Below are 27,452 nucleotides of genomic sequence, written 5' to 3' on the forward strand. Positions count from 1 at the left end.
TATTTGGACTGCGAGGTACTCGAGAACTAAGGTTCGGTGTCGCCTTGATGAGACTTCAAGCGAGACTCGACGGATTCATGGAACTATCAGAAAATTACATGAAGGGCTCGAACTCGAAATTAGTTGGAGCTTTGGATCTTGAAGCCTCATATCATCCAATTTATCCAACTGGAAAGCCGCAAAAGAATGCATGAAACAAATAATAAATAAAAAAAGGCTTATCGACATTATTATATTATTGTTTTTTTTAAAAGAACCCAAACTGGTTTTATTAACGCCCAGAATGGGAAAAGGCCAAATCAGCCTTCAGAGGAGAAGCGTACACAAGGGGGGACCGTTCAACCAAGTAGCAGGATATGAAGAAAGTAAATTACAACGAGCAAGGCAATGAGCCACACAATTACCACTTCTTCTAATGAAACTGAAAATCGACGAGCTCCGACCGGCCATAGCTCTAATGTCATCAATGGTGAAGCCCTCCTCGGCGGTTACCAGATCTCGTGAGCACAGGAGACTGATGGCCGTCCTAGAATCAGATTCCAAAACGCATGGAACAAAGCCCCATATGGAGGCGAAGTTAATTCCTTCTCGCAGAGCTTCCAGTTCCGCTCCCAACACCGACGCCGCCTTCGGTTTGGGCTTACTGAAACCCACGACGAAGTTTCCCCTCGAATCTCTGATACAGCCTCCCAGACCCATCGTCGAGCCCTCCGTTGGATAGGCTGCGTCAACATTTATCTTCCACCAATTGGGTGTCGGAGGAGACCAGTGGTAATTGTGACTTTGTTTTTGGGAATCAATGTTATTTGTTGCTGCGCTCCGGCCACAAAAATGGGTTATTTCGTTTCCTCATAATCTTTCATAATTACTCAAATATGTGTTCGGATGTTCAAAATTTCGGCGGTTTTTTTGTTTATTTAATAACGAAATTTTCAGCCATAGAATTCGCTTGTCGGTATTCTCATCGACCGCATTATTTTCGTAAAATAAAATCCTTTAAACCAGGTAAACAATTAATCATAGAAAAAGTTACTTGACTAGTCATTAGAAGATTTCTCTCCCATAAACATTACAGGTAAAAATAAAAAATAAAAAATTATAGAAAAAGTGTGCAGTTGGTGTCGTTTTTTATCTCGTAACTGTCGTTTTTTTCTGAATCGAACTGCCTCGAATCCACTTTCATTTACAACAGAAATATAAACACACACAGTACTTCGCTTGGGCGTTCGTTCATTGCCTGCGCTTTTTAGTCGAGGCAAGCATTTCAATATCAAAGCTGGACAAGCACAACGGTTATACTTTATAACTTCACGAAGCTTATTAAACTTCGATCTAAACATTTCCGTGGAATTATTTTAATCAGCGACGAAAACAAACGAAGGTGAGAAAAGTTTGTGTTTTGCATAGAAGAAGCCATAACAGGACATGATAGTGAATTTCCGAACGAATTGAAATTTTCATTTTCTTTTTAATCGTGTTTCTAGGCCGTCATTATTTATTTATAGGTCCGTCAATAAGACTATATATTTAACTAGTTTGAGCAGTAACTGTTTGATAAATTGCCCAAATGAACTTACCAATTCGATATATATATATATATATATATATATATATATATATATATATATATATATTTGGTCTGTAATTGCATTTCATATTGCTGAAGATGGATTTGTTTCGGGAGGAAAAAATACGGAAATACGAGGATTTCGTTGAGGGTCGCTTGAAACCAGACCTTGTTCGTGCTATTGCTCAAAGGTAACCTTTTTTTATATGGGATTTTGGTGGTTGATAAAGCATGACTGTGTCAAAAACAATTAAGAAATATATATGTGTACGATAGTGATTTCAATTATGTTTTTACGAACTAATGAAGAATGCTATTATCCTAAACATTTTTCATGTTTTGCAGAGACAAGATTTTTGAGCAGCAAAAGACTTTGTATGTGTTCTTAATTTTTTTTTTTTTCTGGGTACACGTTTCCACGTCGTTTCTTTACTTAGGATACAAGTCAAATCCATATATTCTTGACTTGACTCTTATGACTTAAAGCTCGGATCTACGAGGGAACATAGAGAAGTTGGAGAAGAACAGTGTAACTTGTTTGAGGACTATGGTTAATCTTGGCTCTGAAGTGTACGTGCAAGCGGATGTGTAAGCCTTTTTTTTTTTTTTTTTTTTTTTTTTTTTCTTTCTGTTTTTCATAATTTGGCATCAGCGAAATAACTGCTATTTATGGTTTCACCCTTGCACATTCATTTCGTTTAGTGAATTTGTTCATAAGTGAGTGTAATGTTGATGATTCAGCAAGAGCTAACTTTCCTAATATTTGTATTTGTATATTTCATTAACTCCCTTCTCTTGTTGATTATCAATTCTTGGGTGGTCAATTAGTTTCATGGCGGAAATGAACACTAAAATTATTCTATGGATAATTTTTTTAGTTATAGGTTCAAATTGGTATAATTAAACTGATTTTTCTAACTAATTTGTTCTATTATTAAATAATGGAAGGGTGCAGGGTGAATTGTTTTGATTTTTTTTTCCTTTTTGGGCTTTCTCAGTCCAGATACAAGAACCATATTTGTAGATATTGGACTAGGATTTCACGCCGAGTTCACATGGTCCGAGGCACTTAGTTACATATCGCAAAGGCAAGAAAGGTTATCCAAGTAAGCGCTAATTATCTCTTGACTTTCAAACTTCATTTTTTTTTTAATTCTTTTTTAATATGTATCTTTCGGATGTTGCACTAATAGTCGATGAAAGTGTACGCACATGATATGCTTTACTGGAATCAAACCAAATGTAGAATTGACTTGAAAAGTTTCATTAGCTCTGGGCCTCTGGTGTTTAATCATCCCAAACTCTTGTTCATAATTTTAAAGAATTTTTTCATATAAACTACGGTGTTATACTTTTCAGGCAAATCGAAGATTATACTCGTCTGATAGCGTCGATTAAGTCTCAGATCAAGCTGGTATGTTAACCCGTGATGACATGTCCAATGAATTGCTTGTTGATATAAAAGCCAATGCTTGCACATTAGGAAACAGATACATATATTTAAAATTGTGATTGGGGACAAAACAATTCATAGATGGTTAAATTCATTTGTTCTTTTCGAAACCTAAATAACTTGACATGCAAGAAAAAAATATTTTTTGTTCCAGTTGAATTAAGTGTTTTAGGTTTGACTCGGGGTCTGATATGAGATATTGCTGTGTACTTATCAGGTTTGCGAGGGGATTCGAGAGTTGCTCCAACTTCCGGCCGAAAAACCATTACCACAGCGCACTTTTTGATGTACGTCTTTATATTGATTCAAACTTGTGTTATGTTTTTATATGTTTATCTCAGTCTCGATGGTGTGTGAGATTCTGTTCACTGTGCTGCTAAGAGTCTTATTGAAAAAGCAAATAAAAAATATATTTAAGTTTGACTCAAGGTTAAACATTAGATTCCCAATCAAGTAGAGAACAATTAGTCAGCTATGTATTTGATTAAACTTTAGGTTTAGGAAAGAAAAAAAAAATGGTGAAACGCTGGTTCTTGATGGTGAGAGGCTAGTCATAATTTTAGTCCAATTTTGACCAACTATTTGCTTGACAATCAAGTGATGCTTAACATAGAAATTTAAATGGTCGTCGATATTTGAATATTAAAGGCTTAACTAGAATAAAATTACTTATTGGGACTTGGGATAGTGAGAAAAGAGTAGACTTGGCAAAAACATATTTAATTTAGATGAAATCTCACGAAAAACAAAGAGTACGGATGTCCATGAAGAAGCTTCATGGTAACTTTTAGATTATCCTAATCGACTTGATTTCAGTCCATCGTAAATAAATAGAAATTTATAGTCTCAGCACATTGAAGACTCGCACCTAAGTAGATGTATGAGGCTTGGGTCGGGTTTCAAGTGCTTTTATGTTATCAGAGATAGGTTCGAACGTTCTTTTCTACTGGTTTTAAATGAATCAGACTCTCTTGACTTCCACAATGTATCTTCGTAAACTAGTCGGTCAATCCTCCTAAAATTGTTCTCACAGCTGAAAAATTCCAATTACTGGTTTCATATTTCCAAACACGAACCATCTCCAAATGGTCTTGCTATGTGCAATTAGTTATAAGTTGCAAAGGGGAAATCTGATTTCCCTTTACCACTTGAGCAGAGGGAGGTGGGGACTAGGTGCTCCCCGAACTTTTAAAAATAACTTTTATAACCCAATTCATAGATGTTTTACATTTTAGCCCAAAAATTTATATGATATCTTCATTGCCTACCTGGAAAAAACAAATTCTTAGACATAATATATTTTTCAATATTTTTATATTTATTTATATCATATATACCCCATTTGATTTCAAATTCTGCATGCTCTGCTCGACCATATTTGGCAGATCCTTCTTGGATTGGCTGATTAAATTCCGTTGAAGAAAGCATTGCAAAGGTTTATCTTCCTACCCAACAGCCAAGATAATCATTTAGGATTCAGTTACCTTAGCATATGTTGATCTATAAGATTCATCGCAAATCTTCGATTAAAGAACACGGACTTTCGTAGTGAAAAGAATACGATAATACTAATATACTATCACTCAACACCTCAATTCTCATAATCAAATCAGGCAGGAACTTGATCTTTTCGCTCGACTGATTTGGTCCGTCGTTGGAAATTTTCCGTCTGAATAAAATGGAAATTATGGTATTTTTTTTATTTATTTTGTTTTTCCTAAGAGACCTTATTCAATTCATCCACGCCTAAATGCAATCACGACACCATATTTGGCGGATCACTTTTAAGTTTTTTTTTTTTTTTTTTTTTTTTTTACCGAACAAACCATGTATATAAGTGTTTTTATTTCATGGAACATATAAGCTGAATGTTGGATTAAAAATCCCACATAAATTCACCATGTAGATTCACCGTATAGCTACTAGCTCTCGTCACATTAACTGTTGGCAGTCCAATACAAGCTTCGGAATTATTCGATTTGATAAAGAGTCCAACAACATAGAATTAGATTCGTTTGGTAATTTCATTTTTACCCTCTGTAAAAAAATATCAAAGATGTGACATTAGATAAATTATGGTTTCCCAACTTAAAACAACGTATCCAATAAAAATAATATCTAGCACCGTAACACAACAGTCAAGATGGATCTGCTTTCAGCTCTACTGTTTTCATCAGTAAAGAATATATAAAAAAAAAAAAAAAAAAAAAAAAAAAAAAAAAAAAAAACCCTATGATTATGATCTGACCTTCGTTCTCATAAAAATTATAAAGGTAAGAGGACAAGTGACTGAGCAAATTATTATATCCGGGATTAGATTGACGGGATGGGAAGGGATTGGATTGGACATTGGAGTCATTGGACCACGATGTCATTTTCTGGGACGACATGTAGTTTAGCCAATAAAATGACATTTATTGTACTTTTTCTTGTATGCTTTAGACTTTTTAACCGAATAAATGTTGACCGAAATCCTTTGTCTCTTGGACATTTGTAATGAAAACAAGTGTAAATTTGGATATGGAAAGAAAATCAACTAACCTCCACCAAAATAATTTGGTACCAAATTATTTTAGATGCAATGGACTCCATTATTTTAGATGCAATGGACTCAACTAAAACTTTTCGCCCTTGAAAACGGTGCCACGAAGAGGAAAAAACACACCTTACTACTCATTCAAACTTGGTATCAGACGAAATCTTCTCCCGTACAAGGGGCGGGATATCCCTTAAAATACAATTACCCGAAAATTCACTTTGATTCGCCCATCGGCATAACTCGTGGGCTAAACCATTCGACAATCTAGGAGTCCAAACAAAAAAACAAAACTCAAAAACATCCAAAAGTCTTGGATTTTCTCTAGGATAGGCAAAAAAAAACCAATTGGGACCAGGGAGATTTTGACTAAGAGCCTCCATGATACTCTGATTGTCTCATTCAAAGAGAACTCTAGGAATGCCCAAGTCCTTAGCCCATAGAACCGCCTCAAGTACCGCCAAAAGCTCCGCCTCCATAACCTACCCAGCCATCACTTTCGAGCACCACAACCACTGTACGAAGCCATTTTCATCTCTAGCAGCAACTCCTACTGCCGAACTCCCACTATGGAAGAACGCGTCGATATTGATTTTGATCGTACTTGGATCGGGAGGTTTCCACCAATGGACTAAAGACGAAGACTGAGCAAATGACCCCACATGCAAAGCAAAGGACCCCACCTATGTTCAAAAGTTGTTAGCTTAGTGGTTGAAAAGTCTGTTCACCTACAACAGGGCGGGTCAGGTATCTAGCCCAAACAGCTCTCCTATTTTAAAATTATAGTCCAACTATTAACATATTTAGGAAAATAACTAATTTGTTATAATAACATTCCAATATTCCAATAATACCCTTAAGAGTTGTTATTATTAACTGTCATAGTAAATAATATAAACCACCATCTTTGCCGTCTCCGGCGTCGGAATCAGAGTTTTCATAAAAAAATCAAACGGGGAAATCTTAAACCTAGCTTCATATCCGAACGTCGCCGTTAACTGGATCGCCTCCAATGTTGTTCCATTCTCTGGCGAAGTCTCGTTCGTCTACGTCGAAAAAAACGAAGTCTTGACATTCGGCGACGAAACTCTCAAATCTTAGCTTCTTCAGGCGATTTCAAGACTGGACTTACGACCTTCAAACGGTCGGATCGGTGCAGCCGCGGGACTCGCTGATGTTCAAGATCGTTTCCGGAGGAGGATCGTCACAGTTAATCAAATTAACCTTCACAGTTAATCCGATTAACTATCAAAGTTAATGTGCAGAACTAGACTTGCGACTTTCGAACGGTCGGATCGGCGGAACGGCGAAACTGGCCGATATTCGAAATCGAATTCGACACGCGATTCAACCCAAAATTCGGTGACCCGAGCGACAACTACATCGGAATCAACCTCGGAACCACCTTTAGCGAGATTTCCACCGCCTTGGCGTCGGACAGCAGCGCCACCGCGAGGTGCTCGATTGCGCCAACGGACTGCCATGCTCGCCACCCTCGGCCGCGGCGGATATGATCGCGCTGAGGTGATCGATGGTATTGGTTGGATCAGCATTACGGGCGCGGCGGAGGAGCTCATCAGCTTCGAGGGACGGGGATGCATCGGATCTTGAAGATGGCGGTGAAGGCGATGAAGGAATCCCAGCAGCTCGATCCGAGATCGTCGCCATCGTGAGAAGCTGAGTAATCCTCGAGAATCACGTCGGAATCGCCGATGGCTTCGGAGAGAACCAGAGAAAGTAAATCTACTTCCATGTTCACACATATCAGATCTGTTTGGCGAATAGAAAAATATATGTATGACACACTAATTTAATTAGGGAAAAGGATATTTTGGAGAACTTTAATTAGTGTTGGTATTTGCCTAAATAATCTAATAGTTTGGCTATTAATTTAATCTGCCCCCTATAAAATGGTTACTTACTTACAAATCTCTTAAAATTTTCAATCAAAATTTTGTAGATGGTTCGAATACTTAAAAAAATGGTTGAAAATCTAGCAATTTGGTTGAAGAATTATTAAATTGGACAAAAATTACAAATTGGTCAAAAAATATTTAAAAAAATGGTCGAAATCTAGTAAATCGGTCAAAATTTTTACTAATTGGTCGAAAATCTAGAAATACAAACTGACGAACAACGTGCGATTTTTTTTTTTTTTCAAAATTTGAAAAAAGTGTTTTTAAATCAATGTAAATACTTATAAATATATGAACGGAAACAAAATTTACCCATTATATTCTAATAGAACTTGAAGATCACATATCTAAATCATTAAAGTTATGTGATGGAGAATGATTCTCATGTATTTAAATTGATAAAGAAGAGTAATCTGGTTCTTTGATGTAGGTATATGTAGGATTATTGAGATATATGCAATATAGTGTAATGTTTTGTCACGGAAAGCTATATGATGTAAGGTTTTGCAAGTTTCTCAAGACATACTCCATAGCTTTTTTTTGTTCATTATTATATTGTAAGGTGTTATTGAAAGAATTGTGAAATTAGTGTAATGAAATGAATAATGGTTTGTATTTGATTTTGAACTTTGAAATTTGAAGTTAATGCCTTGATACTTGCGTTACGTGTAGGTGTGCGTCGTCACTAATTGATGATAATTTAATGGTGATGTTGATGCCTCATGGATTATTTCCATTAATAAGGTGTTTTGATTATCCACTTTTCCCATGTCACGCATCTTTCATCGAAGAATATTTTGTGTTTATATCCAAATTATACAAAAAAGTAATATTTTTTTTTTCACTTCGCAAATTTCGAATCCCAAGTGCCATTCATTGTTGCTGTTGTGCTTTTCCAAGCTTTTTCTATAACTCCATTCTGTCTTCTCTTGTCTCTTGTATATTTGTAAGGGATTCACACAATACACTCTTCAATCCTCACCTTTTATTTTTACTTTATAGATTTTCTCATTATTGCTTGTTTTCCACTTGAGAACTTTTCCTTCTCTTTCTTATATTATTTTGAGGGACATTAGTTATATCCGTTGAAAAGGAAAAAGCTAAGGTTGCTCTTAAATATGATTATGAATGTAAGAAGGTCAACGCGCATTAGATGCGTAGACTCGCCCTCCCTCAAAAAAAAAAAAAAAAAAAAAAAACTCTATTACATTCCTTTTGCAGAAACTTTTGACAACCTATATTACTATTATAAAATGCTATTTGACCAATTTAAATATCTTTGACTGAAAATACCTAACAAAACACATTAGATATTCAATCAAGTCAAAGCCCAAATGAAATGCATAAAAGTTGTGATGAGTTAGTTGCTCTTTAGTGTCACTGAAACTCAATCTCTCATTTTCTCTACCTTAATTAAATTTCGACTATACTAATACTATACACTATACTATTATTGAGCTTTTATTGCAAAATAGTGAAGCAGCTATGATAGAAGGAAGGAGTACTAAGTGGACCCCACAGATATTGCCTGCCAAAACGCACGTTTGGGTTTCTCAGACGACCCTCTCTGTCTCTTCCCATGTACTTTACCACCCAAATAAATAATTAAAAGGACAAACTAGCAAAGAAAAAGCTAAATAAATTCATGATTTAAATTGGCAGTAAGAGTGAGATATTAAAAACATATAAAAATAATAATACGAGGGAGTGAAATACGGATGTGGAGAGACAAAAGGGAAAGTCCCAACTCAGACTTCAGTAGCTTTTACTTTCAACCCCATCTTTTCTTAGCTCTTCCTTTTGTTCCTTTTCCTTATAATATATCATATATATTAAACCCATATATCTACACAGTGTATATATATTCTTTTGGCTCAATTATGAGGCTCTGTGAGTGCTTCAGTTCAGAGTAGGAAAAAAAAAAAAAAACAGAGTGCTTCAGCTTCAGAGTGACGTCTGAGTTTTTTTTTTTTTTTTTTTTTTTTTTTTTTTTTTTTGGATCCCATTTATTATTCTTTTTGCTTTATCTCTTTATCTCTCGATTATTAAAAAAAAATTCCTTTAACCAAAAAAAAAAAAAAAACTTTATTCTTTTCATTAATTTCAATGCCGTTGCTTTGCATGCATGTAAATCATTGACAAGGATATGAAGTAGCTATATGATATTTCATGTTTCTGCAACAATCTTGTATCAGATAGTACTCACTTCTATTGCACTGTGCTCGTTCGAATATATCTTTATATTTATTAGTGTACTATTTTCAAATGTTTAGTGTAATCTAGTGCACAGTTTCTATCATATTTATATTCATAGAGTAAAAAACAAACCTCATCTTTTTTCTTTTTTAAAGAAAGAAAAGCTTCTGAAACGAAGCAATTACGTCTAATGTGAAGCAGTACTCAGATCACGAGCTGTTTTAAGCAAAAATACTCTCACGCACTTACAACCAAAGTACGCGTTTTGTTTGGATGAAAGAAGAAGAAAGAGACAAAGACAAAGGCTTACACTTTTAAGTAAATATTGGATTTAGTGAGAGATCTTTCATTGGCTCTGTTCATTCACATATGCTATTTGCTCTTTGGCCTTTTAACTCCACTTGGAGGTCCTCAGATTGCCGACTGTTTTAAGGTCAATTCAGTGAGAATCTTTCTTGGCTCATTCTAAACTACGAACCCCAATACGTTATTTATTTTTTATTTTTATTTATTTTTTTTTGGCTTTTGAAGTTTTGGCACATATTCTGACTTTTTTTTATGTCTACACTCTACTGGTGGTACACAGTTATTAGTCTACTTATAATTTAAATACCAATACACCACATCGATACCAACTTTTATATCGGTTACTAATTGATATCCTAATAAATATCTATAACATAAAATAATTAAAAATAAAATTTATCAATATACAAACAATATTTAAGCATCATTTATTGTTAACTGACTTTAAACACAATCCAAATATAAATATTGAAGAACTCATCAATAAATCAAGTTTATTATTTTCTAATAAAATGAAAACTATAAATTGGAGAACTTTTGCATAAATTAAAAAAAAAAATTAACTACATCCATATGCCGCATGATTATCGTTGTGTTAATTTTTATATACAGAGAAGAAATCTGGATTGAATGTGGTCTTTAGTAACTCTTGGTGTCGCTCCAATCAAAATAAATCAATTTAATTATTTTAATCTATTTTTAAATAAATATAAATTATTAATTAAATAAATATAATTTACAATTCCTATAGTGACTTAAGTAGCCAATTTTTTGATAAAATGATGCAATTTATTTTGATTGGGGAGACAACTAAAGAAGAACTAAAAAATGACAGAACATTTGCATTCACCGAGAAGTGCCAACCATATTTAAAACCTTAGTCGATAATAATAAAAACTACAAGTTTATTGACATTTAATCACATCTATTGTCCCAAGTTAGTACAGCATTAGAACAATAATCAAAGACACGGAAAGTGATTAGCTAGCAGTAAAACATGAGGTCCCTAACATTCTCAGCGAGTTTCGGCAGCGGGATTGTCTTCGGAGTCCCGATCCTCGAAGAGACCACGGTCGCGGACGACGATCTGTCAAGGTAAAGCCTGCCCCGATACGCCGCCAAGTGAGCGTAATAGGCGGGCGGGACGAGAGAGACAGGCTTCGTGCAGCGAGCGTAGGTGAAGCAGAGATCGTAGACGAGCCGCTGAAACTCGTCGGACGTGAACCCGCTCTCGTCTCGGAGCACGTGGTAGTGCGTGGGCCGGCTCGTCCCTTTGACCCCGTGGTGGCTGCACAGGAAAAAGTCAAACTCCCTCGGGTGAGCGACGACCGTGTCCACGACCGTCCCGGGAGGGACGTTCTCGTCGCTCCTCTCCGGGAACAGCCTCGTGTGGTGCCTCTTCTGCACCACCGCGAACGTCACGGGAGGATCGTACGACCCGAACCGCGAGAACGCGGACTTTATCGCCGGAAGCTCTTCGCGGAGGACGCGGTGGAACTGGGTCTCGCTCACGCCGTCGCGGAAGAAGACGACCCGCCGGGGAAGCTCGCCCACGGAGGCTCGGAAGTCTTCTAGAAGCTCGGCGACCATGGCGGCGAGGCCCTCGATGATCTCCTGGCGGTGGGTCTGGGAGCGCATGCGGGAGGCGTACTTGTTGGCGGCGGGCCAGTTGGCGCTCCCGACGACGGCGGCCACGGAGGGGCTCGAGTCGTCGAGCGGGTGCGGGTGGGTCACGTCCGCGCCCATGAAGATCACCGGCTCGCGGGGCCCGAGCAGCCTCGGGACCCGCGCCGGGAGCGGGCTCGAGAGCACGACGGTGCACCCCCCGACCTTGGCGTTGATCTTGAGCGCCAGGTTGGCGAGGAACTGCGAGCCGGGGCGGGCCAGGTTCTGGTACAGACAGCACTGGGTCACGACCCCCACGCTGGTCTCCGCGATCCGCTTCAGGTCCGCGTAGCCCCGGTGGCGGCGCTCCATCACGCACACGAGGAGCTGGGGGTCGTGGCCGCGGATCCTCTCGAGCCTCGACTCGAGCGCCGCCGGGTCGGCCAGGACGCGGCTCGGCTCGAACTGGGGCCCGCCCCCGACCGTGGCCGGGGCGAGGGCGATCCCGAGGCGGGCGCACCGCTGGGAGAGCTGGGCCACGAACTTCGGGACCGAGGCGCGCTGCTCGTGGGTCCCGCCGAAGCTCACGAGCGCCCACCGGTCGATCCGCGTGCCCTCGAACACGTGGCTCTCCGAGAGGTTCCACTGCCGGTCTTGGCGCGAGGGAGTGATCTCCCTCACGTGCCCTCCCTCGCCCAGCCTCAGCCTCGGCGGCTCCAACACCCGCCCCGTCAGCCTCGTCATCTCTCTCGACACTTCCACCTTGAATTCCCTCCCCTGACTACACATCAGTATCACTATCAGAGCCCACAAAGTCCAAACAGATAAATATATATTCTATTATATTATAAAAGTCACGAGTTACTCCTCTCGTCTCAGTATTTTCATTTTTTTTACCTGGCCGGGCTGACGCTCCCTTGCATGACGGCGTCGATGATGGCTCTCCGTTCCTTGGGCCTCTGACACCCCATCTTGAGCATCCTCGCCGTCTGATCCTCCGAGAGCTTCCCGAGAAACCTCTGCCCCTCGCAGATCACGCAGAGCTCCATCGGAAGATAGCACGGCTTGCTGCGTCCGACCTGGAGGCACGGAAGCTTCCGGTACTCGATCTCGTAGTTGTAGTGCTCTTTGAAGTACCCGACCACGCTCATCCTCTTCCCGTCCCTGCCCGAGAACCAGAGGTCCTCGGTGGGCTCGTCGGTGAGACCCGAGACGCGGTACCTCTGCACGGTCTCCCTGTGGCACACGAACACCCTCACGTTCCTCAGCGCCCTCTCGACCTCCCTCCTCTCCTCCGGGCCCCGCAGGCGCGCAGTGCTCCTGCGCGGGAGCCCCACCCGCGTCTGCAGGTAGGGGATCACGCCCACGCTCTCGTGGAACGCCGCCACGGAGAGGTCCACGTTCAGAGCGAGCCCTTGTTGGGTCGGCCTCAGGCTCTGGAAGAACCCGCGGAGCCCCACCGCTCCGCCCCCGATCTCGCCGCCGCCCATCGAGGCAGAGTACAGCGACCGGCCCGCCGTGAAGCAACGCTCCGCGGGCCCCTCGCGGAGCGCCACGTCCAGGGCTTGGAGGTAGTCCTGCGGGAGCGGGACCCGCTTCTCGTCGCCTCGTCCCAGGTACTCGCTGAGGCGGGCCCCGTCGAGCTTCGAGACGAGCTTGATCGCGACCCGGAACAGCTTGAGCTCTTCTTCACCTCGCCCGCTGGCGGCCGGGATCGGGAGGCTGACGGAGAGCTCGAGCTTGTCGAGCTGAAACTCGGCGGCGCTGAAGAGGCTCCGGCGGCCGTCGAAGGCGGGGCTGGCGCCGGAGAGGGCGGCCGGGTTCTCGGCGACCAGCCTGCGTTTGATCATCCGAGCCACCTCTTTGGACGGCCTCGGAGAGATGTCCACGTGGTAGTGGTAGATTCTCTGGGACGAGTCGAACTTCACGAGGAAGTGGTTGGCCAGGAGAGCGATGACGTGTCCCTCTACTCCGCCCGAGTCCGGCCTCTTCGCCGCGCCGAGCGGCTGCTCTGCTCCGCCACGTGCCTCTCTCTCCAGGGCTAACGTCATAATTATTTTTTAAAAGCAGATAAACAGGAATTCAATTTATGTTCGACCACATAAATAAGAAAAAAAACACAACTTTTTTTTGTTTTTCTGATACTTACCCGGCGAGATTGGGACATTGGAGACTCTGGTCTCGGAGGAAGCGGAGAGAGAATGGTCGCTCGGTTTGCATGGGGGTTTGTGGAGGCGGGGCTTGGGCCTGAAGCTCTGGCCATGGAGGTTCGGAGAAGGACTGCTATTGGGAGGCAGAGAGAGGTGAAGAGGTATTGGGTTGCGCGGAAGAGGAAGAAGAGCTTCTTGGTAGTATCTCAGAGGAGTCTGGTTACTGTGGTTATTGTAGTTACACAGACCCAACTGGTTCGTGTACTGAAAAAGCTGGTGATGATTGTACTGATACTGATACTGGTATTGGTATTGATATTGATACTGGTAATATCGGTACTCCTTTTGATGAGCTGGGCTCGGCTTTTTGCCTCTCAGAGTTGTCATTGCTTCACCATTGCATTTCTTCTTGTTGTTGGCCGACTCTTCTGTCGCTTCCATTGCGAGGGCAAAATGGGTATTTTTCTTTTTCTGGTAGCGGAGAAACTCCTAGTTATTTTTTTTTAGTGTATGCGTTTGTGTGTGAGAGAGTTTTTTGTGTTTTAGTTCCAAAGGCTCTTTTATGTCCAGCTCCGAACGAACAGAGCTCCGAACGAACAGAGCTCTCTCTCTCTCTCTCTCTCTCTCTCTCTCAAGAAAAAGAAAGAAACTGTGAAAAATGTAAATTATTTAGGTGTGGGGGAAAGTGGAGGCCCTGGGTTGCCTTAAAAGAAAGAGAAAGAAGGAATATTAGGGACTGTTTGGGATAATAATGCAGAGTTTAGGGCATTTCATAAAATGAAATAAAATAAAAACAAACGAGCTTTATGAGATGTTTGTAATTGTATGTATGAATTGTATGTATATGCGAGTAGGAGGATTTGTCCTCATCCTTTGTTTCCATATTTAATATGTTTGGAAGTCAAATGAGGAGTGAAGTACTTATGTTTTGTATGTGTGTGTGTGTTTTTTTTTAACATTAATAATTAAATATTAACTGCAATTAGGCTGTTTTGTGGTGATAGCGATTGGTCATGCATTTCTTCAGTTCAACCCTTTTTGTCTATTGATTCCATGTAATAATTCCATTATGTTGGATTTTATAGCATGCATTGTGTTTGGGACCATTTATTTTTCTTAGCTTACATTACATCGAGCTCTAGGCGTTGAAGGTTGGTCCCAAAAAATGACAACCAAACCCCAAAACCCGGGCCCCGTTTGGTTATGTTTTCTATCTCTGTTTTATGCTTTCTGATTCTAAATTCTAAAAAACAGTTTTAGAAAAACTGTTTGATTATAAATTCAGAAAACATATTTAGAATCATGTTTCTGTTTTCTTTGAAATTTGTTTAGAAAACAGAAAACAATGAAAAATTGTTTTCTATTTTATCTCTATACAATTGAATGAAAAATATAACCAAACAACATTTAAAATATTCTGAAACGTAATTCTAAATCTGTTTTTTAAATTTAAAAATTAGAATCAGAAAACAGAATTTAAAAACAGAAAATGAGTTTAGAAAACTAAACCAAACGGCCCCTAGAATTTCGATTTGTAGAAAATTTGAACTCCGGGAAACAACACAGAATTTTGAATTCTAATTATTTACTATGTTTACACAAAACAAATCCAATTTCTATGTTTATACAAAACAAATCCAATTTCTATGTTTATACAAAACAAATCCAATTTGTTGCTAAATTAAGTAAATGCAACTAAATTAAAACGAGAATGCAAATTTGATCGAAATGACACAAAATAACTCTTATGATCTATAAATTCAATCCATTGTCTCGGTCTTGATGAATGATCAAACTCGATACAAATACAAGCTCTCAATCTCTTTCACTAGTCACCAATTTATGAGAATTCATTCATTATTCTTCATGTTCTTAATTTATAACATATAGATAAAATGCTTACACAATAATTTGACACATGTTAAGATATCAACAAACGACATCATAATTCTTGTGAGTGATTTTATGGAAATTGAAGTTTTATTTTTATGAAATTCTACGCTCTTTGATTTTTTTTTCCAAATGTTTTAGAGATCTCAATCATATTTTTTTTATCAATGACTCGATTAAGAAAATGAAACAAAAAAATTTATCAATAACTTCATAATTTCTTATTTTCCTCTGACATAAACTCTCGGGATGTCTTAACCTATTTTGGATTCTTTCTAATTCTATAAAGCATTGAAAAAATGGAAATTTAGAGTTTATTTTCATTGATTGGCTGGTTTGTGAAAAATATTTGATTGGGGACCACTCATCTAATCTAAAATGTTGGAGAGGATATTTCCATAGCGATGGGTATAAGATCATGTATTTATTTTTTAAAATCGGAGTTAAGATGAATGAGAAATTGATGCTCAAACTGTGTTAAAAAAAAAAAAAGTAAAAGAAATTATATGTGTTGTGAGTGGGAGTGAAATGCAAAATCCCACGATGGAGTACTCACTATAGAGTTTATATAGAGATGATTAATTTAATCTAATCTAACACCACAAGTTTTTTTTTCCCCTCAAAAAGTGATAGGCACATAATTTTTCAATTTGACACTGAAAAAATCAATTTGAGGTATTATGTCCATTCATGTGAGTAACATACACTAGGCATTTCCTCTCATGGTTGTTATTGAGTTTAATACAAGACTAACATAGGCTATTCAGTTCAGGGTAGTCTAGTTAATTAATCAAATATAAAAATAGATTTATAAAATAGCCAATATTTTATTTATATTGCAAAATAACTATAAATAATTGTAAATAATTTTGAAAATGCATATATAATATTTTAAAAAATAAAAATAAAATATTAAAAATAATCAAGACACTCTTGGTATTCTTTACTTCAAATTTTGAGAAAGTGAAAAACACAAAAATTTATGATGATAGTTCAATAAATTTGTATTTCATTCAATCCCTTAATGTTGATGTTTAGTATTTGTCAAGGAAAAAAATGCCGTTTTCGTTGCCGTTTCGAGCTTCCTGATTTACGGAAAATCGTCATGCCGATGGAATTTCCAACGGAAAAATTGTGGAAAAGGGCAAGTAAAATGCCGTTTTCAAATGCCGATTTCCACGGAAAACCGACGTGCCGACGGAAAACCGAACGGAAATAATGTGGCGAAACAAACACATAAATATATATATTTTTAAATGTAGTTTAAATTTAAAACACTTCAAATCATACATATCTAGCATAAATGTTCCATTTGTTCATGAAATAAATATGTTTCACAACCATATAGTTACAATATTAAAAAAAATGTATCAATAGAATCCCGATGGACGTCCCGGTTGGATAAAACTCGGTTGGTTTTCTTGAATCTCGCAATACTGAGACCAAGTGAAATTTCCCTGGTACGATTGTTGGAAGTTTTGAACATGTCTGTCGTAGTCCGCTTGATCGTACCCCACAGCTGCACTTATCAGTGGGCATCCCGGTGCACATGCTATGATGTGCTCGGCACCGAACCGATCTACGCGTACACCGTACATACGACGTCCACGTCCTTGCGAATTCACCTGTGGCTGTGGCACTCCTATCGGATTAGGATAACGGTAGGAAGGACAAGTATACGAACCGTCACTCTGTGTGTCTGACGTGGTGAATGACATTGTGTCGAACTGAGACATCAAGTGATCGACGCCGTATTCACTGCCAGATGACATGTACGCTCCATATCCTTGCTGGAAGTCACCGCTGTATTCACTACCAGAAGACATGTAATGCGTGGGCGCTCTCTGTGTTCCTCCACCGTAATACGATCCGGTCTCAAAGTCAAAGTACTCTCCGGGTCTGTTAAGCATGTAATATATTACTTTCCATATTCATCATACGTACATTGTTTGTGAACTCCGACATGAATAAATGCGAATACACTAACCTGTCAGATCTTTGACGTCGTGACCCGTGATCAGAATCTTGCGTGGGTTGATAACCTTGCTCCATAGTCCACGGCTCGTAATGTTGGCTACCACCACCACCACCACTACCACCACCACCACCACCACCACTACCACCACCACCGTCTTGACTAGCTGGATAACCGCCAAAGTCACCACCGTCTCCACCGTCGTCACCGTCGTTAAGACCACGTCCATCGTCTGATGATCCATGCGAAGTATAACCGACGTCTTCGCTCAAGACGGTGTCGACATTAACACCTTCCGCCCGGGCCTGTGAGGCGACGTTTGGGTCGGGGTTCCGGTCTTCATCGTCGAGGTGAACTGGGCGGATCCATTGTAGGAGTTCATCATCGTCGACATTGTCGCCCATTATCTCCATTGATCTTTGGATCATATCCAACGGATCCTTCCTGTCGACGGCGTCGTTTTGGATATCTCGTAATTGCAGCTTTATATTGTAGCTACAAAAGACGAGTTCCTCAAGTCGCTTATACGCCAGTCGGTTTCGCTGCTTAGTGTGGACAAGTGCAAACGTGCTCCAATTTCGCTCGCACGCCGATGATGATGCGGTCTGAGAAAGGATTCTCATCGCCAACTTTCTCAACGTGGGGGTTTGAATTCCAAACATCGCCCACCATTCTCCTAACAAAATGAAGAAACTCCGTAAATATGACACTATGATATAAACATCGGGAATTAGAAATAGTTCTTACCGGAAGCCATCTTCGTCCTTCCCGCTACTGCGGATTTATTACCTCATTCCCGATGTCGTCGCAGTCATCGTTGGAGAATAGCCGCTCAAACACTTCTGTAACCGCCGTAAGATGTTCGGGTGCCTTGGCGATCTCCGGATTGTATTGGAATTTTGGATTTAGGTAGTGAGCTGTAAGATAAATCACAGATAAAAATTTGGAATTATACAACGATGTTCACAAAGAATAAGTGAAATGAGTAATACCTGCTTGGTGCAACGGATGGTCAAGTTGTCTATTCCATCTCTGAACCGCAATGTCAACCACCCATTGCTTTGGGATGCTTTCCAACTTCTTTTTCATTAAATCGAAGACGTGGTACAGCAAGCCCATCGTGGGAACAACTTCTGTATCAACGAGACGCAGAGCAGAGTACATAGGTTCGAACACCTTGCACACGCTATCAATATGGAGCCAAAAGTTACTGTCCAATACTTTTGACTCCACAAACTGCCTAGGTGCAGTTTGACGTAAGGAACATCGGTCCCACCAATCCGACGTGAACATCTTTTTCAACCTCGGTCGACTGCTCTTGAGACTCGTTAGGGCCAAGTAGTTCGTGGCGAATCTCGTCGGACCGGGACGGATTAGCTCTCCTTGTCCTTCTTCTCGCATCTTCGAGAGGACAATCCCATGATTGTAGATGAAATTCGTGATGTCTCTACAATTCTTAACAACATCGGCGACAGTCGCTCGTTTTCCAACGTCCTCTAGCATCAAGTCAATACAATGTGCGGCGCACGGAGTCTAGTACAGATTATATCGACGAGCGAGTTTCAATCCGGCTTTCTTGTAAGCCGAACCATTATCAGTGATAATCTGAACAACATTGTGTTCACCGACTTCTTTCACAATGGGCGACAGAATCTTATAGATGTACAAATAGTTCTTGATCTCATCTGACGCATCAACTGACTTAAAAAAAAACAGTCTTACCCGCCGAGTACACCATAACATTTATGATGCTTAAACGCGTAGGTCCCGTCCATCCGTCCGACATTATGGTGCAACCATATTCTTTCCACACTTCACGTTGCTGATCGATATACTTCTTGACGGATGCAACCTCTGCTTTCAAGTACGTGTTATAAATCTCATACGAAGTCGGAAGCGGAATACCTGGACCTGTAAAGTTTGAAATGATAGTACAGTTGGACACCACAATACTTGTCAAATTAAAACCGGTACTTCAAAAATTCAAATACACGAGACTTACCAACTGCCACAGCTTCATTGATCATGTGTCAAAAATGCGGCGACTTCACTTTGGCGGCAGGTATGTTCTCGTGGATGACGTAGCTGCTAACAGTTGTTCCTAGACGCTCTTTCAATTTAGGATTCGTGATTTCCGGGATCGTAGGTTGTCGTCCACTATCTAGCCGAAAATGAGGTGGTGGTGAAATCCCTGAACCCCCACCAGGGCCGGATCTACAAGCATCCGGCTGTGTCTCTTGACGGCTTCTTTTAAGAGCTTGCATCATATCACGTTCGTATTGTTGGTCGGGGTCAAGCTCTACGTGAGTCGGACTGAAGCGTCCGGCCACGTGGTCGTCTACGGTTTCTTGAAGGACGCCCTTGTTTTTCTTCTTTTTGACCGTCGCCTCTTGTAACGCTAACATCTCCGTGCGTACTTGTGAAGGAACACTCGTACATGCATTCACGTTTTTCTTCGGATCGTTTCCACTTAAGTGTAACTTCATCCGTGTGATTCTCCCTCCCCTGGTAACGTGCCCATAATAATTGCACGTGAAGTGGAACGGGTTTGTTGCACCTGGGGTGCAATGCTTACGGACTCCTTCCTCGCTCATCTTCGATATACCTGCATATTCAATTCAACATTTCAATTTGTCAAAAAATTCTAATCAAACCAAGGAATTCAATATGTCAACAAATTTATTTCACCATGACATTAAATTCAATTCAACTAATTTCAATTCAATATGTCAACAAATTTCAAGATATAAATTGAATTCACAATACTTTCTTTCAATTCAAAACGTAATAACTTCATTTCATAATCTAATGTCAACATGTCAACAAATTTCAAGATATAAATTGAATTCACAATACTTTCTTTCAATTCAAAACGTAATAACTTCATTTCATAATCTAATGTCAACATGTCAACAAATTTCAAGATATAAATTGAATTCACAATACTTTCTTTCAATTCAAAACGTAATAACTTCATTTCATAATCTAATGTCAACATGTCAACAAATTTATTTCAATATATCAATAAATTCATACACTTAAGTCTTAAATAGTTTCATTTCTAGCATATACAAGATAAAAATTAAACACATAAACTTACTTAAAAACAGAAATAAAACTTGAACTTCGGTTTTTTCAGTCGCCGGAAAATTCAAGGTTCGCCGGAAAAAATGGTGTTTCGCCGGAAAATTTCAAGGTTCACCGGAATTTCACCAAAAAATCTGGAAAAAATATATATGATAGATCGTCACATTACAAACAACTTTCATGAAGAGGATTATATGAAAAAAAATCAAATTACTCAAGAAATTGAAGGTGCAAGTTTCAGAATCTAGGGTTTTCAAAACGACTTGGAAATTCCTTCAAATCGGAGGAAATTCATCGACATCTTGTTGATTTATACCTTCAGCGTGACGAAAATGGTGGAAAGTCGCCGATTGACGTCGAATTCCTCCGACACCCGCGTTGTCTCCTCCACAGCCGCGACTCAGTTTTTTTTTTCTTTTCCTTCGAATTTCTTCGACTTTCCTGGAAAAGAAGATGGTTTTATACACAACTTGGAACGACATCGACCGGCATAAAACGACAGAAACGAAATGTCGTTTCTTGGAAATTCCAGCGACATCAAATATGGAAACGACAAATGTCTCTTCCGCTCGCCGTTGACCCATGGAAATGGAATTTCCAGCCGAAATTCCTGGAAATTCGGCGGCATTTAGTTCCTTGGTATTTGTTAATAATAGTTTCTATAGCTGTATATTGATTGATATCAATACCAAAGATTGAAATCCCACATCTCGCGACCGTACCGCATTTTTAATTTTGGGGGTATCTCATCTCGTACCGTGGTATCCCGTGGGGTTTGATTAACGTTCATGGTATCTCGTACCGTGCGGTAAACCACATTCTGCGAGGTATACCACCCAAAAAAGGGTATTCCGTGGGGGTATTTGACACTTTTTAACTAGAATTTAGCCTACATTTAGGATACACAAAAATAAATTTTATAATAAGGTTTTCAACATTTCACACATAAAATTCTAAATACAGTACGAACCAATACACATGTAATAGAGAGTTCTCAAACAAACTCACACTAATATGTAAATAAATAAATAAAACAAATAGAGACACGCGTTATAGAGAGTTATCACACAAAACCATACAAAATATAATAAGTGTACTACAAACCAAAGCATAGTAAAAAAAAAGTTCACACTCATTGTCGCTACTCATTGGTAGAGTGTCGGGGGCTCTGAAATGTATGAGGTTATTGGTCTTGCATCAGAAAATACTTGTACCAAGTCATCATGTGAGCATATGTAGTCATATAAGTCTCTACGTGATGATCGTAGTTATACTGATCTAATGCAATATAAATGAAGTATTTTTCAAAACCTTGTCGGTAATGAATACGAGGTTGGGTCTCATGTGAATGGTAGAAATATATTAACATTAACATTAACAACAACATGTAAATATTCAAATAACAATAACAATAACAATAACAATAACAAATAATCGAGAATTAGATCAAACAAACAATCAATAATCAAGAAATTAATTACATTTAGATCATATTAATTACAAATTACATCTAATACAACAAGATAAAGATTTAAATTCGGATTAAAAAAAAGCCATTCAAAACAACAACATCAACATTAACTAAAACATGTAATTATTCAAATGACTACCTGAATTCAGATTAAATAAAACCCATATAAAATCAAGTGAACAAATGCTCAAAAATCAAAATCTATGTCTTCTTCTTCGTAAATCATAATTTCATTAACAACCATTCAAAAATCAACATCTAAAGTCTAAACCAGGCAGAAAATCCATTCAAAAATCAACTAAAATAAAATAAAAATCATGTTTGAACGTTTACCACGTGGAAATGACAGAAAACGGCGAGATTTGGCAAAAACGAAGAGCCGACGGACGAGAAAAGATCCTCTCGCGCGAGATTCGGGGAGATCCGAGAAGATCTAAGTGTGGTGAGGGTGAGAAACGCAGAGCTCTATTTCCGTCTGATTCTGCGGAAATCTTGGGGAAATGAGCGAGAAGAAAAAAGTTCAACACTTTTGACGACCAAGAAATTGGAAAAACTTTGGCGCGAGAACTGCCGCAGGAATTCGCGAGAAACACTACAATTCGCGAGAGATTAACATATCCTTCTCGCATTTTTCTAAAACGCGAGATCTCCCACGAGATACCCCCATCTCGCACGAAATTTTAATCCTTGATCAATACAAACATTATGCCTTCGGAGAGAAAGTTTGTGACTAGAAAAAGAATCGGAGTTTGTTTATGGCCAAATCAGAGCTTTGATGAAGCTTGTGGCTAGTCTGGCCTTGCGCTTTGCCATCTCTATGACATTACAAAGATGTTGCTAGATTTGTGATCATAGTTGGAGGGAAGAGATTTCTTCTTGCCCCATTCCATCCGGGAGTCTTGTTGTCGATAACATTTAAGCATAAATATAATAATAAATAAATTCAAATTCAAAGAATTTAAGCATAGAATAAAAATAAAAAATAAAAATACTTGGATCCATGTATACCTTCAAGCTTGTTAGAAGTCGTTTCGCAATTTCACTGTCAAATTCAAACTACTTTCAACGACACATTGTAGATCTTCTTAGGTTCCTCTTCCATGTACACCATCACCAAAAGTAATCAAATTTCGAATAACATAATAACTATTAAACATAATCTAACCATGATGAATTTAGCTCGTAACGACATCCAGGGAATTGTTGAGCCATTTGTGTCAAGAGGGAGGGAATTTTGTGCTTTAGCATTGTTTTTTGTCGGGCTGGGTGTTTTGAATATAATTTGAAATGCGAGAGAGTATTTTGTTGTTGTATAACTCGTTTTCTTGACTACCTAATGAATTTAACTAGGTAATTTTGCGAATGATTCGGAAGCTCCGACTACTTTACAATATTGGTGTTTGATGTGCCTTAGTTTATCAAATTTTCTTATATTTATTTATACATGTGCTTAGTATATTCTACACAACTGTATATATATAATTTTTTTTGTTAATAAGTTTTTAATATTATTTTGCTAACGTCCTTAGTAGAAAATACACAATTATTAATTTTCTAATAATTTGGATTTGGTTATATTTATTATTAGTATTGATTTATTTTAATTTAATAAAAAGAAATAGAATGCTTGAAGTCTATGAAATTCTTAAATGATTTTTTTTATGTAGCATCTATCAAAACCAAATCTAAACTCTAAACATAAAAACTTCAAAATGAAAGAGAAATACATCCAAGTACATTTTAATTAGGGAAATAGAGCTAGACATATTGCCACTTTAGACCTCCCAATGTAAAAATTCTAGCTACTTATTTAATACTTAAGAAATAGTTCAAATTAAGACAAACCCATACATCATACTATATGAGACATATACATGAGTTGGACGATTTATCCTTAACACGTGAATAGTTAGGTTATAATTTTAGTATAAGATAGTCATTCGACTATTTGGTATAGTTTTTTTTTAATTAGCTGATAAGATATATTGAAATTTTTATTTTTTTAAATTAAAATATCTTAAAGAAAGTTATACTATGGAAGATATGATCAAGATTATTTATAAAAAAAATTATATCAAGTATAAAACTTAAAAATACATCTAAAAACATTTTTATTTTGGGAGAGTTAGGATATAGCTCATTTAAAATCTTTATATTAAAAATTTAGTCTAATTATTTAATAATTAAGATGATAATAAAAAATTAAAAACAAGACATACGCATGTATCAATACATACAACATGAGAATTAGACATAAGTTCATCTATATTTTAAATATTTGAATGGTTAAACTATAATTTTTTTTATTGAGAACATATTTATTTTTGTTTTGAAATTTTATGCCAAAAAAACTTATATTTATATTTTATGACAGATTTAGGATTGAGATCAAGAGAATCCTATATGATCTCCATGTCATCCCTTATCTATTGGGGGGTCGGTTAACTAAGATATATGGACCCAAACCTCTTCTAAAAAAAAGTAATATGATGATATCTCTTTCTTCTCCATGATCATGACTCATTTGCGACTTCATAAAAGCGTAAAACATTTTTAAATTATATGAAAAAAATAACACATAAAAATGATTAAGCACAACCAACTTATATTCATGACAAAGAACAAAGATGCGTTACCTATTATCTTCTCAACCTATTACTTGTCTCCAGGTGCTTGTCTCATCTCAACTTCAATATTAATCCACCACATCTTTCTCTCATGCCATTCCTTTATGCCTCACCTTTTGTCAACGTGATTAGTACTCACAGTGAAAAAAAAAAGAGTGGTCAAGACTCAAGAGGGTAATTTAATCATGATATTTATGATTAATTGTCCTCTAATTGATTATTTATTTAGAGGTTACCTTTATCAGTCACTTTTTCCTTCAGTTAAATATGTTTTGTATATTCTTCAACTTTTTTTTTTCGAATAATACTAAATTGTTCCATTGATTAAAAACGATTGAGATCAAAGTGTGTTTGATTTCGAATAGTCATGTCCTAAAATTGTTGATTAAATCAAGTAGGGTTTTTTTTTTTTTTTTGGTTTGACAACAATAGTGTCTTTGGATATTAACAAATGTTACGCAAAACATATTTACCTATATTTATTTGCATATATCATATACTATATAAATTATTTATAACTATAGGAGCTGAGGGTTAATTAGTGAGAGAGTTAGCTTGTGTACTAAGTTAGCTCTGTGTATTGGTCGTTTGTTGCATTACTTTTTACATTATGAGTTGTCTTTTCTTCTTTAGTGAGCTACGACATGGTTTATCATTGACAAGTTTCCGCTGATTAGACTTTTACTCCTTTTGTTCTGTATTTAAGGATTTCAATAATTTATTTTCAAATCAATGAAATTCATTCTTTCTTTTTTCACGATCAAATATTGCCTAAAGATCGGGTGAATTAGTTTGGGTTCATGAGCGTTCAACATTCTAAACATCTATGTATGACATATTGCATTTTCAAACAAAAAGACATAGAGATTGATGTTTACATGGCGTGCGACAAAATCCTCGATAAATATCTTCATGTCTAGCTTGCACCCTTTGAAAACCAAATGATAGATGGTCTCACCAAATCATTAGCGATTCAATTGTAACTCTTTATAATTCATTGCTCTATATTGTATGCAAGGCAGAGTGGCCATTAGCCTCACTCTTCAACCTCACTCAAGATTTGAGCTCAGACTATTTCATATGTTGGCTAAAAAAAGTTTCCCCAACTATAGGAAAAAAAAAATAGGTGACCACTAAATCTTCTTCAGTTTAAATCTCATTTCTTAGTTGTCCGCAAAGCAGCGTGTAGTCACGATCAAGTACGGAATCTAAAATTTGCGCATGTGACAATTGCATAAACATCGTGTGAAATAGGTTGGGTTCAATCACTTCATGGTATTGACTTTTTATGCTTCAACACTAACCATCTATCGCATACTGCATTTTCAAACAAAAAAGACATTAAGATTAATGTTTACATCGAGTATGTGAGAAAATCCTCAACAAATCTCTTCATGTCTAGCTTGTACCTTTCATAGATGGTCTCACCAATTCTTTAGCGATTCAATCGTTTGTCAAGTTATGAACCAAACTCTTTATAATTCCTCGCTCTTGCATTGGACGGAAAAATACACGCATATCATAGCATGTTAGAAAATGTCCATCAATACTACTAGAGCCTACTAAGGATCAGAGGACGTACTTTCCCTGATATTTTGAAAATTAAAATTTTTACCCGTAATTTTTATCAATTTTAAGTTTTTTAGCATAAAATTGTATGACTTTTTTTTTCATATCTGTCTTTCCGGATAATTATTTTTTCTTACACATCTTATTCAAAATTTAAAAAATATATATATATATATATTTTTTTATTTATTTATCAAATTCGTCCTTTGACTGCATATCCTAATTTAATCATGGCTATGGGTGTATTGAATTGTATTTGTAGTAAAACTAAGATATATAGGGGAAATTAAGCATGATGAATTGTCATGGTCGCCTAAGACGGCGGGAAACGTTGCCAAGCATGGGCAAATGCCCCGCACGGATGAAAATCTCCTTAGGAAGTCTAACGGGGTCTCGGACGGGAGTCGAAGGAAAAGACCCGGTCACTCACGAGAGTCATGGCAAGTCATATGACAGGATGTTGACGGTCTCTATTCGGGGTACCTAGATGTAAAGCTCTCCACCACCTGACAGTCTCAGTGACTGGAGTGAGTTTCCCGTGTGCCGAAGAGGCAGGCACGCGGGGCGGGCATACATAGTCGAAGAGGACTAATGTGTCGTTCGAGTTGGGATAACCTCGTACCAATATTGTTGTAGGGGCAGTCACGCCTTCTATCACACACAATGGTTATTCCATAGAGATTCTAAAGTTCTTAATGTCGACCCCAGGAGAATCGGATTGATCATTGAATGGACATTCTCATGCCACAGACAGTAAGAATGTCCCTAACGCGATGAGTCCGAGGTCCGACTCAATTCGCGGGACTTGCAGCCTGAAACACATGACGTGAGCAAGACATGCTGAGATCAAAAGGATAAGGGCTAGGTTGTGAGTCAAGTTGCTCCTTCGGATATCCACTCGCATGAGTTGCGAGATGAGATGTCGGAGTAAAGGACTTTTGGGTGAGGGTGCCGCCCTAAGTCCCATGTACGCCTACTCGAGAGAGGCATACGATAGCTCATCATGAAGGGAACAAATGATGACTTGATCTTGGCTAAGGCATCGCACACGCAACCGAGTGGAGAGTCACATGGGAGAGCGCTGATGCGGGATTGGCCGAGGTG

The 27,452-nt window shown here is 38.4% G+C and overlaps 2 protein-coding genes and 1 pseudogene across 4 annotated transcripts; 1 reads left to right on the plus strand and 2 right to left on the minus strand.

Annotated features, from left to right (window-relative positions):
• Window positions 1–1,201: 1,201 nt before the first annotated feature.
• LOC149402933 (Prefoldin chaperone subunit family protein) lies at window positions 1,202–8,195 on the plus strand. 3 transcript variants are annotated; one of them, XM_089609505.1, is made up of 8 exons: window positions 1,205–1,381; window positions 1,667–1,758; window positions 1,913–1,942; window positions 2,054–2,155; window positions 2,566–2,673; window positions 2,927–2,981; window positions 3,238–3,307; window positions 8,145–8,195. In XM_089609505.1, the coding sequence occupies exons 2-7, from the start codon at window positions 1,667–1,669 to the stop codon at window positions 3,304–3,306; spliced, it is 456 nt and encodes a 151-aa protein (XP_089465631.1). In that variant the 5' UTR covers window positions 1,205–1,381; the 3' UTR covers window position 3,307; window positions 8,145–8,195. The 3 variants fall into 3 exon arrangements, with proteins under 3 accessions (XP_089465632.1, XP_089465631.1, XP_089465630.1); XM_089609506.1 differs by lacking the exon at window positions 8,145–8,195 and having other exon boundaries at window positions 1,202–1,381; window positions 2,054–2,137; window positions 3,238–3,448; XM_089609504.1 differs by lacking the exon at window positions 8,145–8,195 and having other exon boundaries at window positions 1,206–1,381; window positions 3,238–3,448.
• A 2,590-nt stretch (window positions 8,196–10,785) lies between these two features.
• LOC149402934 (protein argonaute 7-like) lies at window positions 10,786–14,428 on the minus strand. The gene is made up of 3 exons (XM_089609960.1): window positions 13,729–14,428; window positions 12,477–13,620; window positions 10,786–12,360 (listed from the first exon to the last, which is right to left on the minus strand). The coding sequence occupies exons 1-3, from the start codon at window positions 14,168–14,170 to the stop codon at window positions 10,959–10,961; spliced, it is 2,988 nt and encodes a 995-aa protein (XP_089466086.1). The 5' UTR covers window positions 14,171–14,428; the 3' UTR covers window positions 10,786–10,958.
• A 2,561-nt stretch (window positions 14,429–16,989) lies between these two features.
• On the minus strand, window positions 16,990–19,332 carry LOC149402935 (uncharacterized; annotated as a pseudogene).
• Window positions 19,333–27,452: the final 8,120 nt, after the last annotated feature.

This window comes from Urtica dioica, chromosome 3 (genome assembly GCF_054948205.1).
Source record: "Urtica dioica subsp. dioica isolate 48M chromosome 3, U.dioica_male_clone48M_v1_H2, whole genome shotgun sequence".
NCBI classification, from domain to species: Eukaryota; Viridiplantae; Streptophyta; class Magnoliopsida; order Rosales; family Urticaceae; genus Urtica; species Urtica dioica.

Excerpts from the sequence above, each read along its gene's own strand:
- LOC149402934 (XM_089609960.1), bottom strand. The coding sequence starts at position 14,170 with ATGGAAGCGACAGAAGAGTCGGCCAACAACAAGAAGAAATGCAATGGT. Across the intron at positions 13,621-13,728 it reads CAATGTCCCAATCTCGCCGG|CCCTGGAGAGAGAGGCACGT; the intron begins GTAAGTATCAGA and ends TTATGACGTTAG. Across the intron at positions 12,361-12,476 it reads GGGAGCGTCAGCCCGGCCAG|TCAGGGGAGGGAATTCAAGG; the intron begins GTAAAAAAAATG and ends ACTGATGTGTAG.
- LOC149402933 (XM_089609505.1), top strand. The coding sequence starts at position 1,667 with ATGGATTTGTTTCGGGAGGAAAAAATACGGAAATACGAGGATTTCGTT. Across the intron at positions 2,156-2,565 it reads GTGTACGTGCAAGCGGATGT|TCCAGATACAAGAACCATAT; the intron begins GTAAGCCTTTTT and ends GGGCTTTCTCAG. Across the intron at positions 2,982-3,237 it reads TTAAGTCTCAGATCAAGCTG|GTTTGCGAGGGGATTCGAGA; the intron begins GTATGTTAACCC and ends TGTACTTATCAG.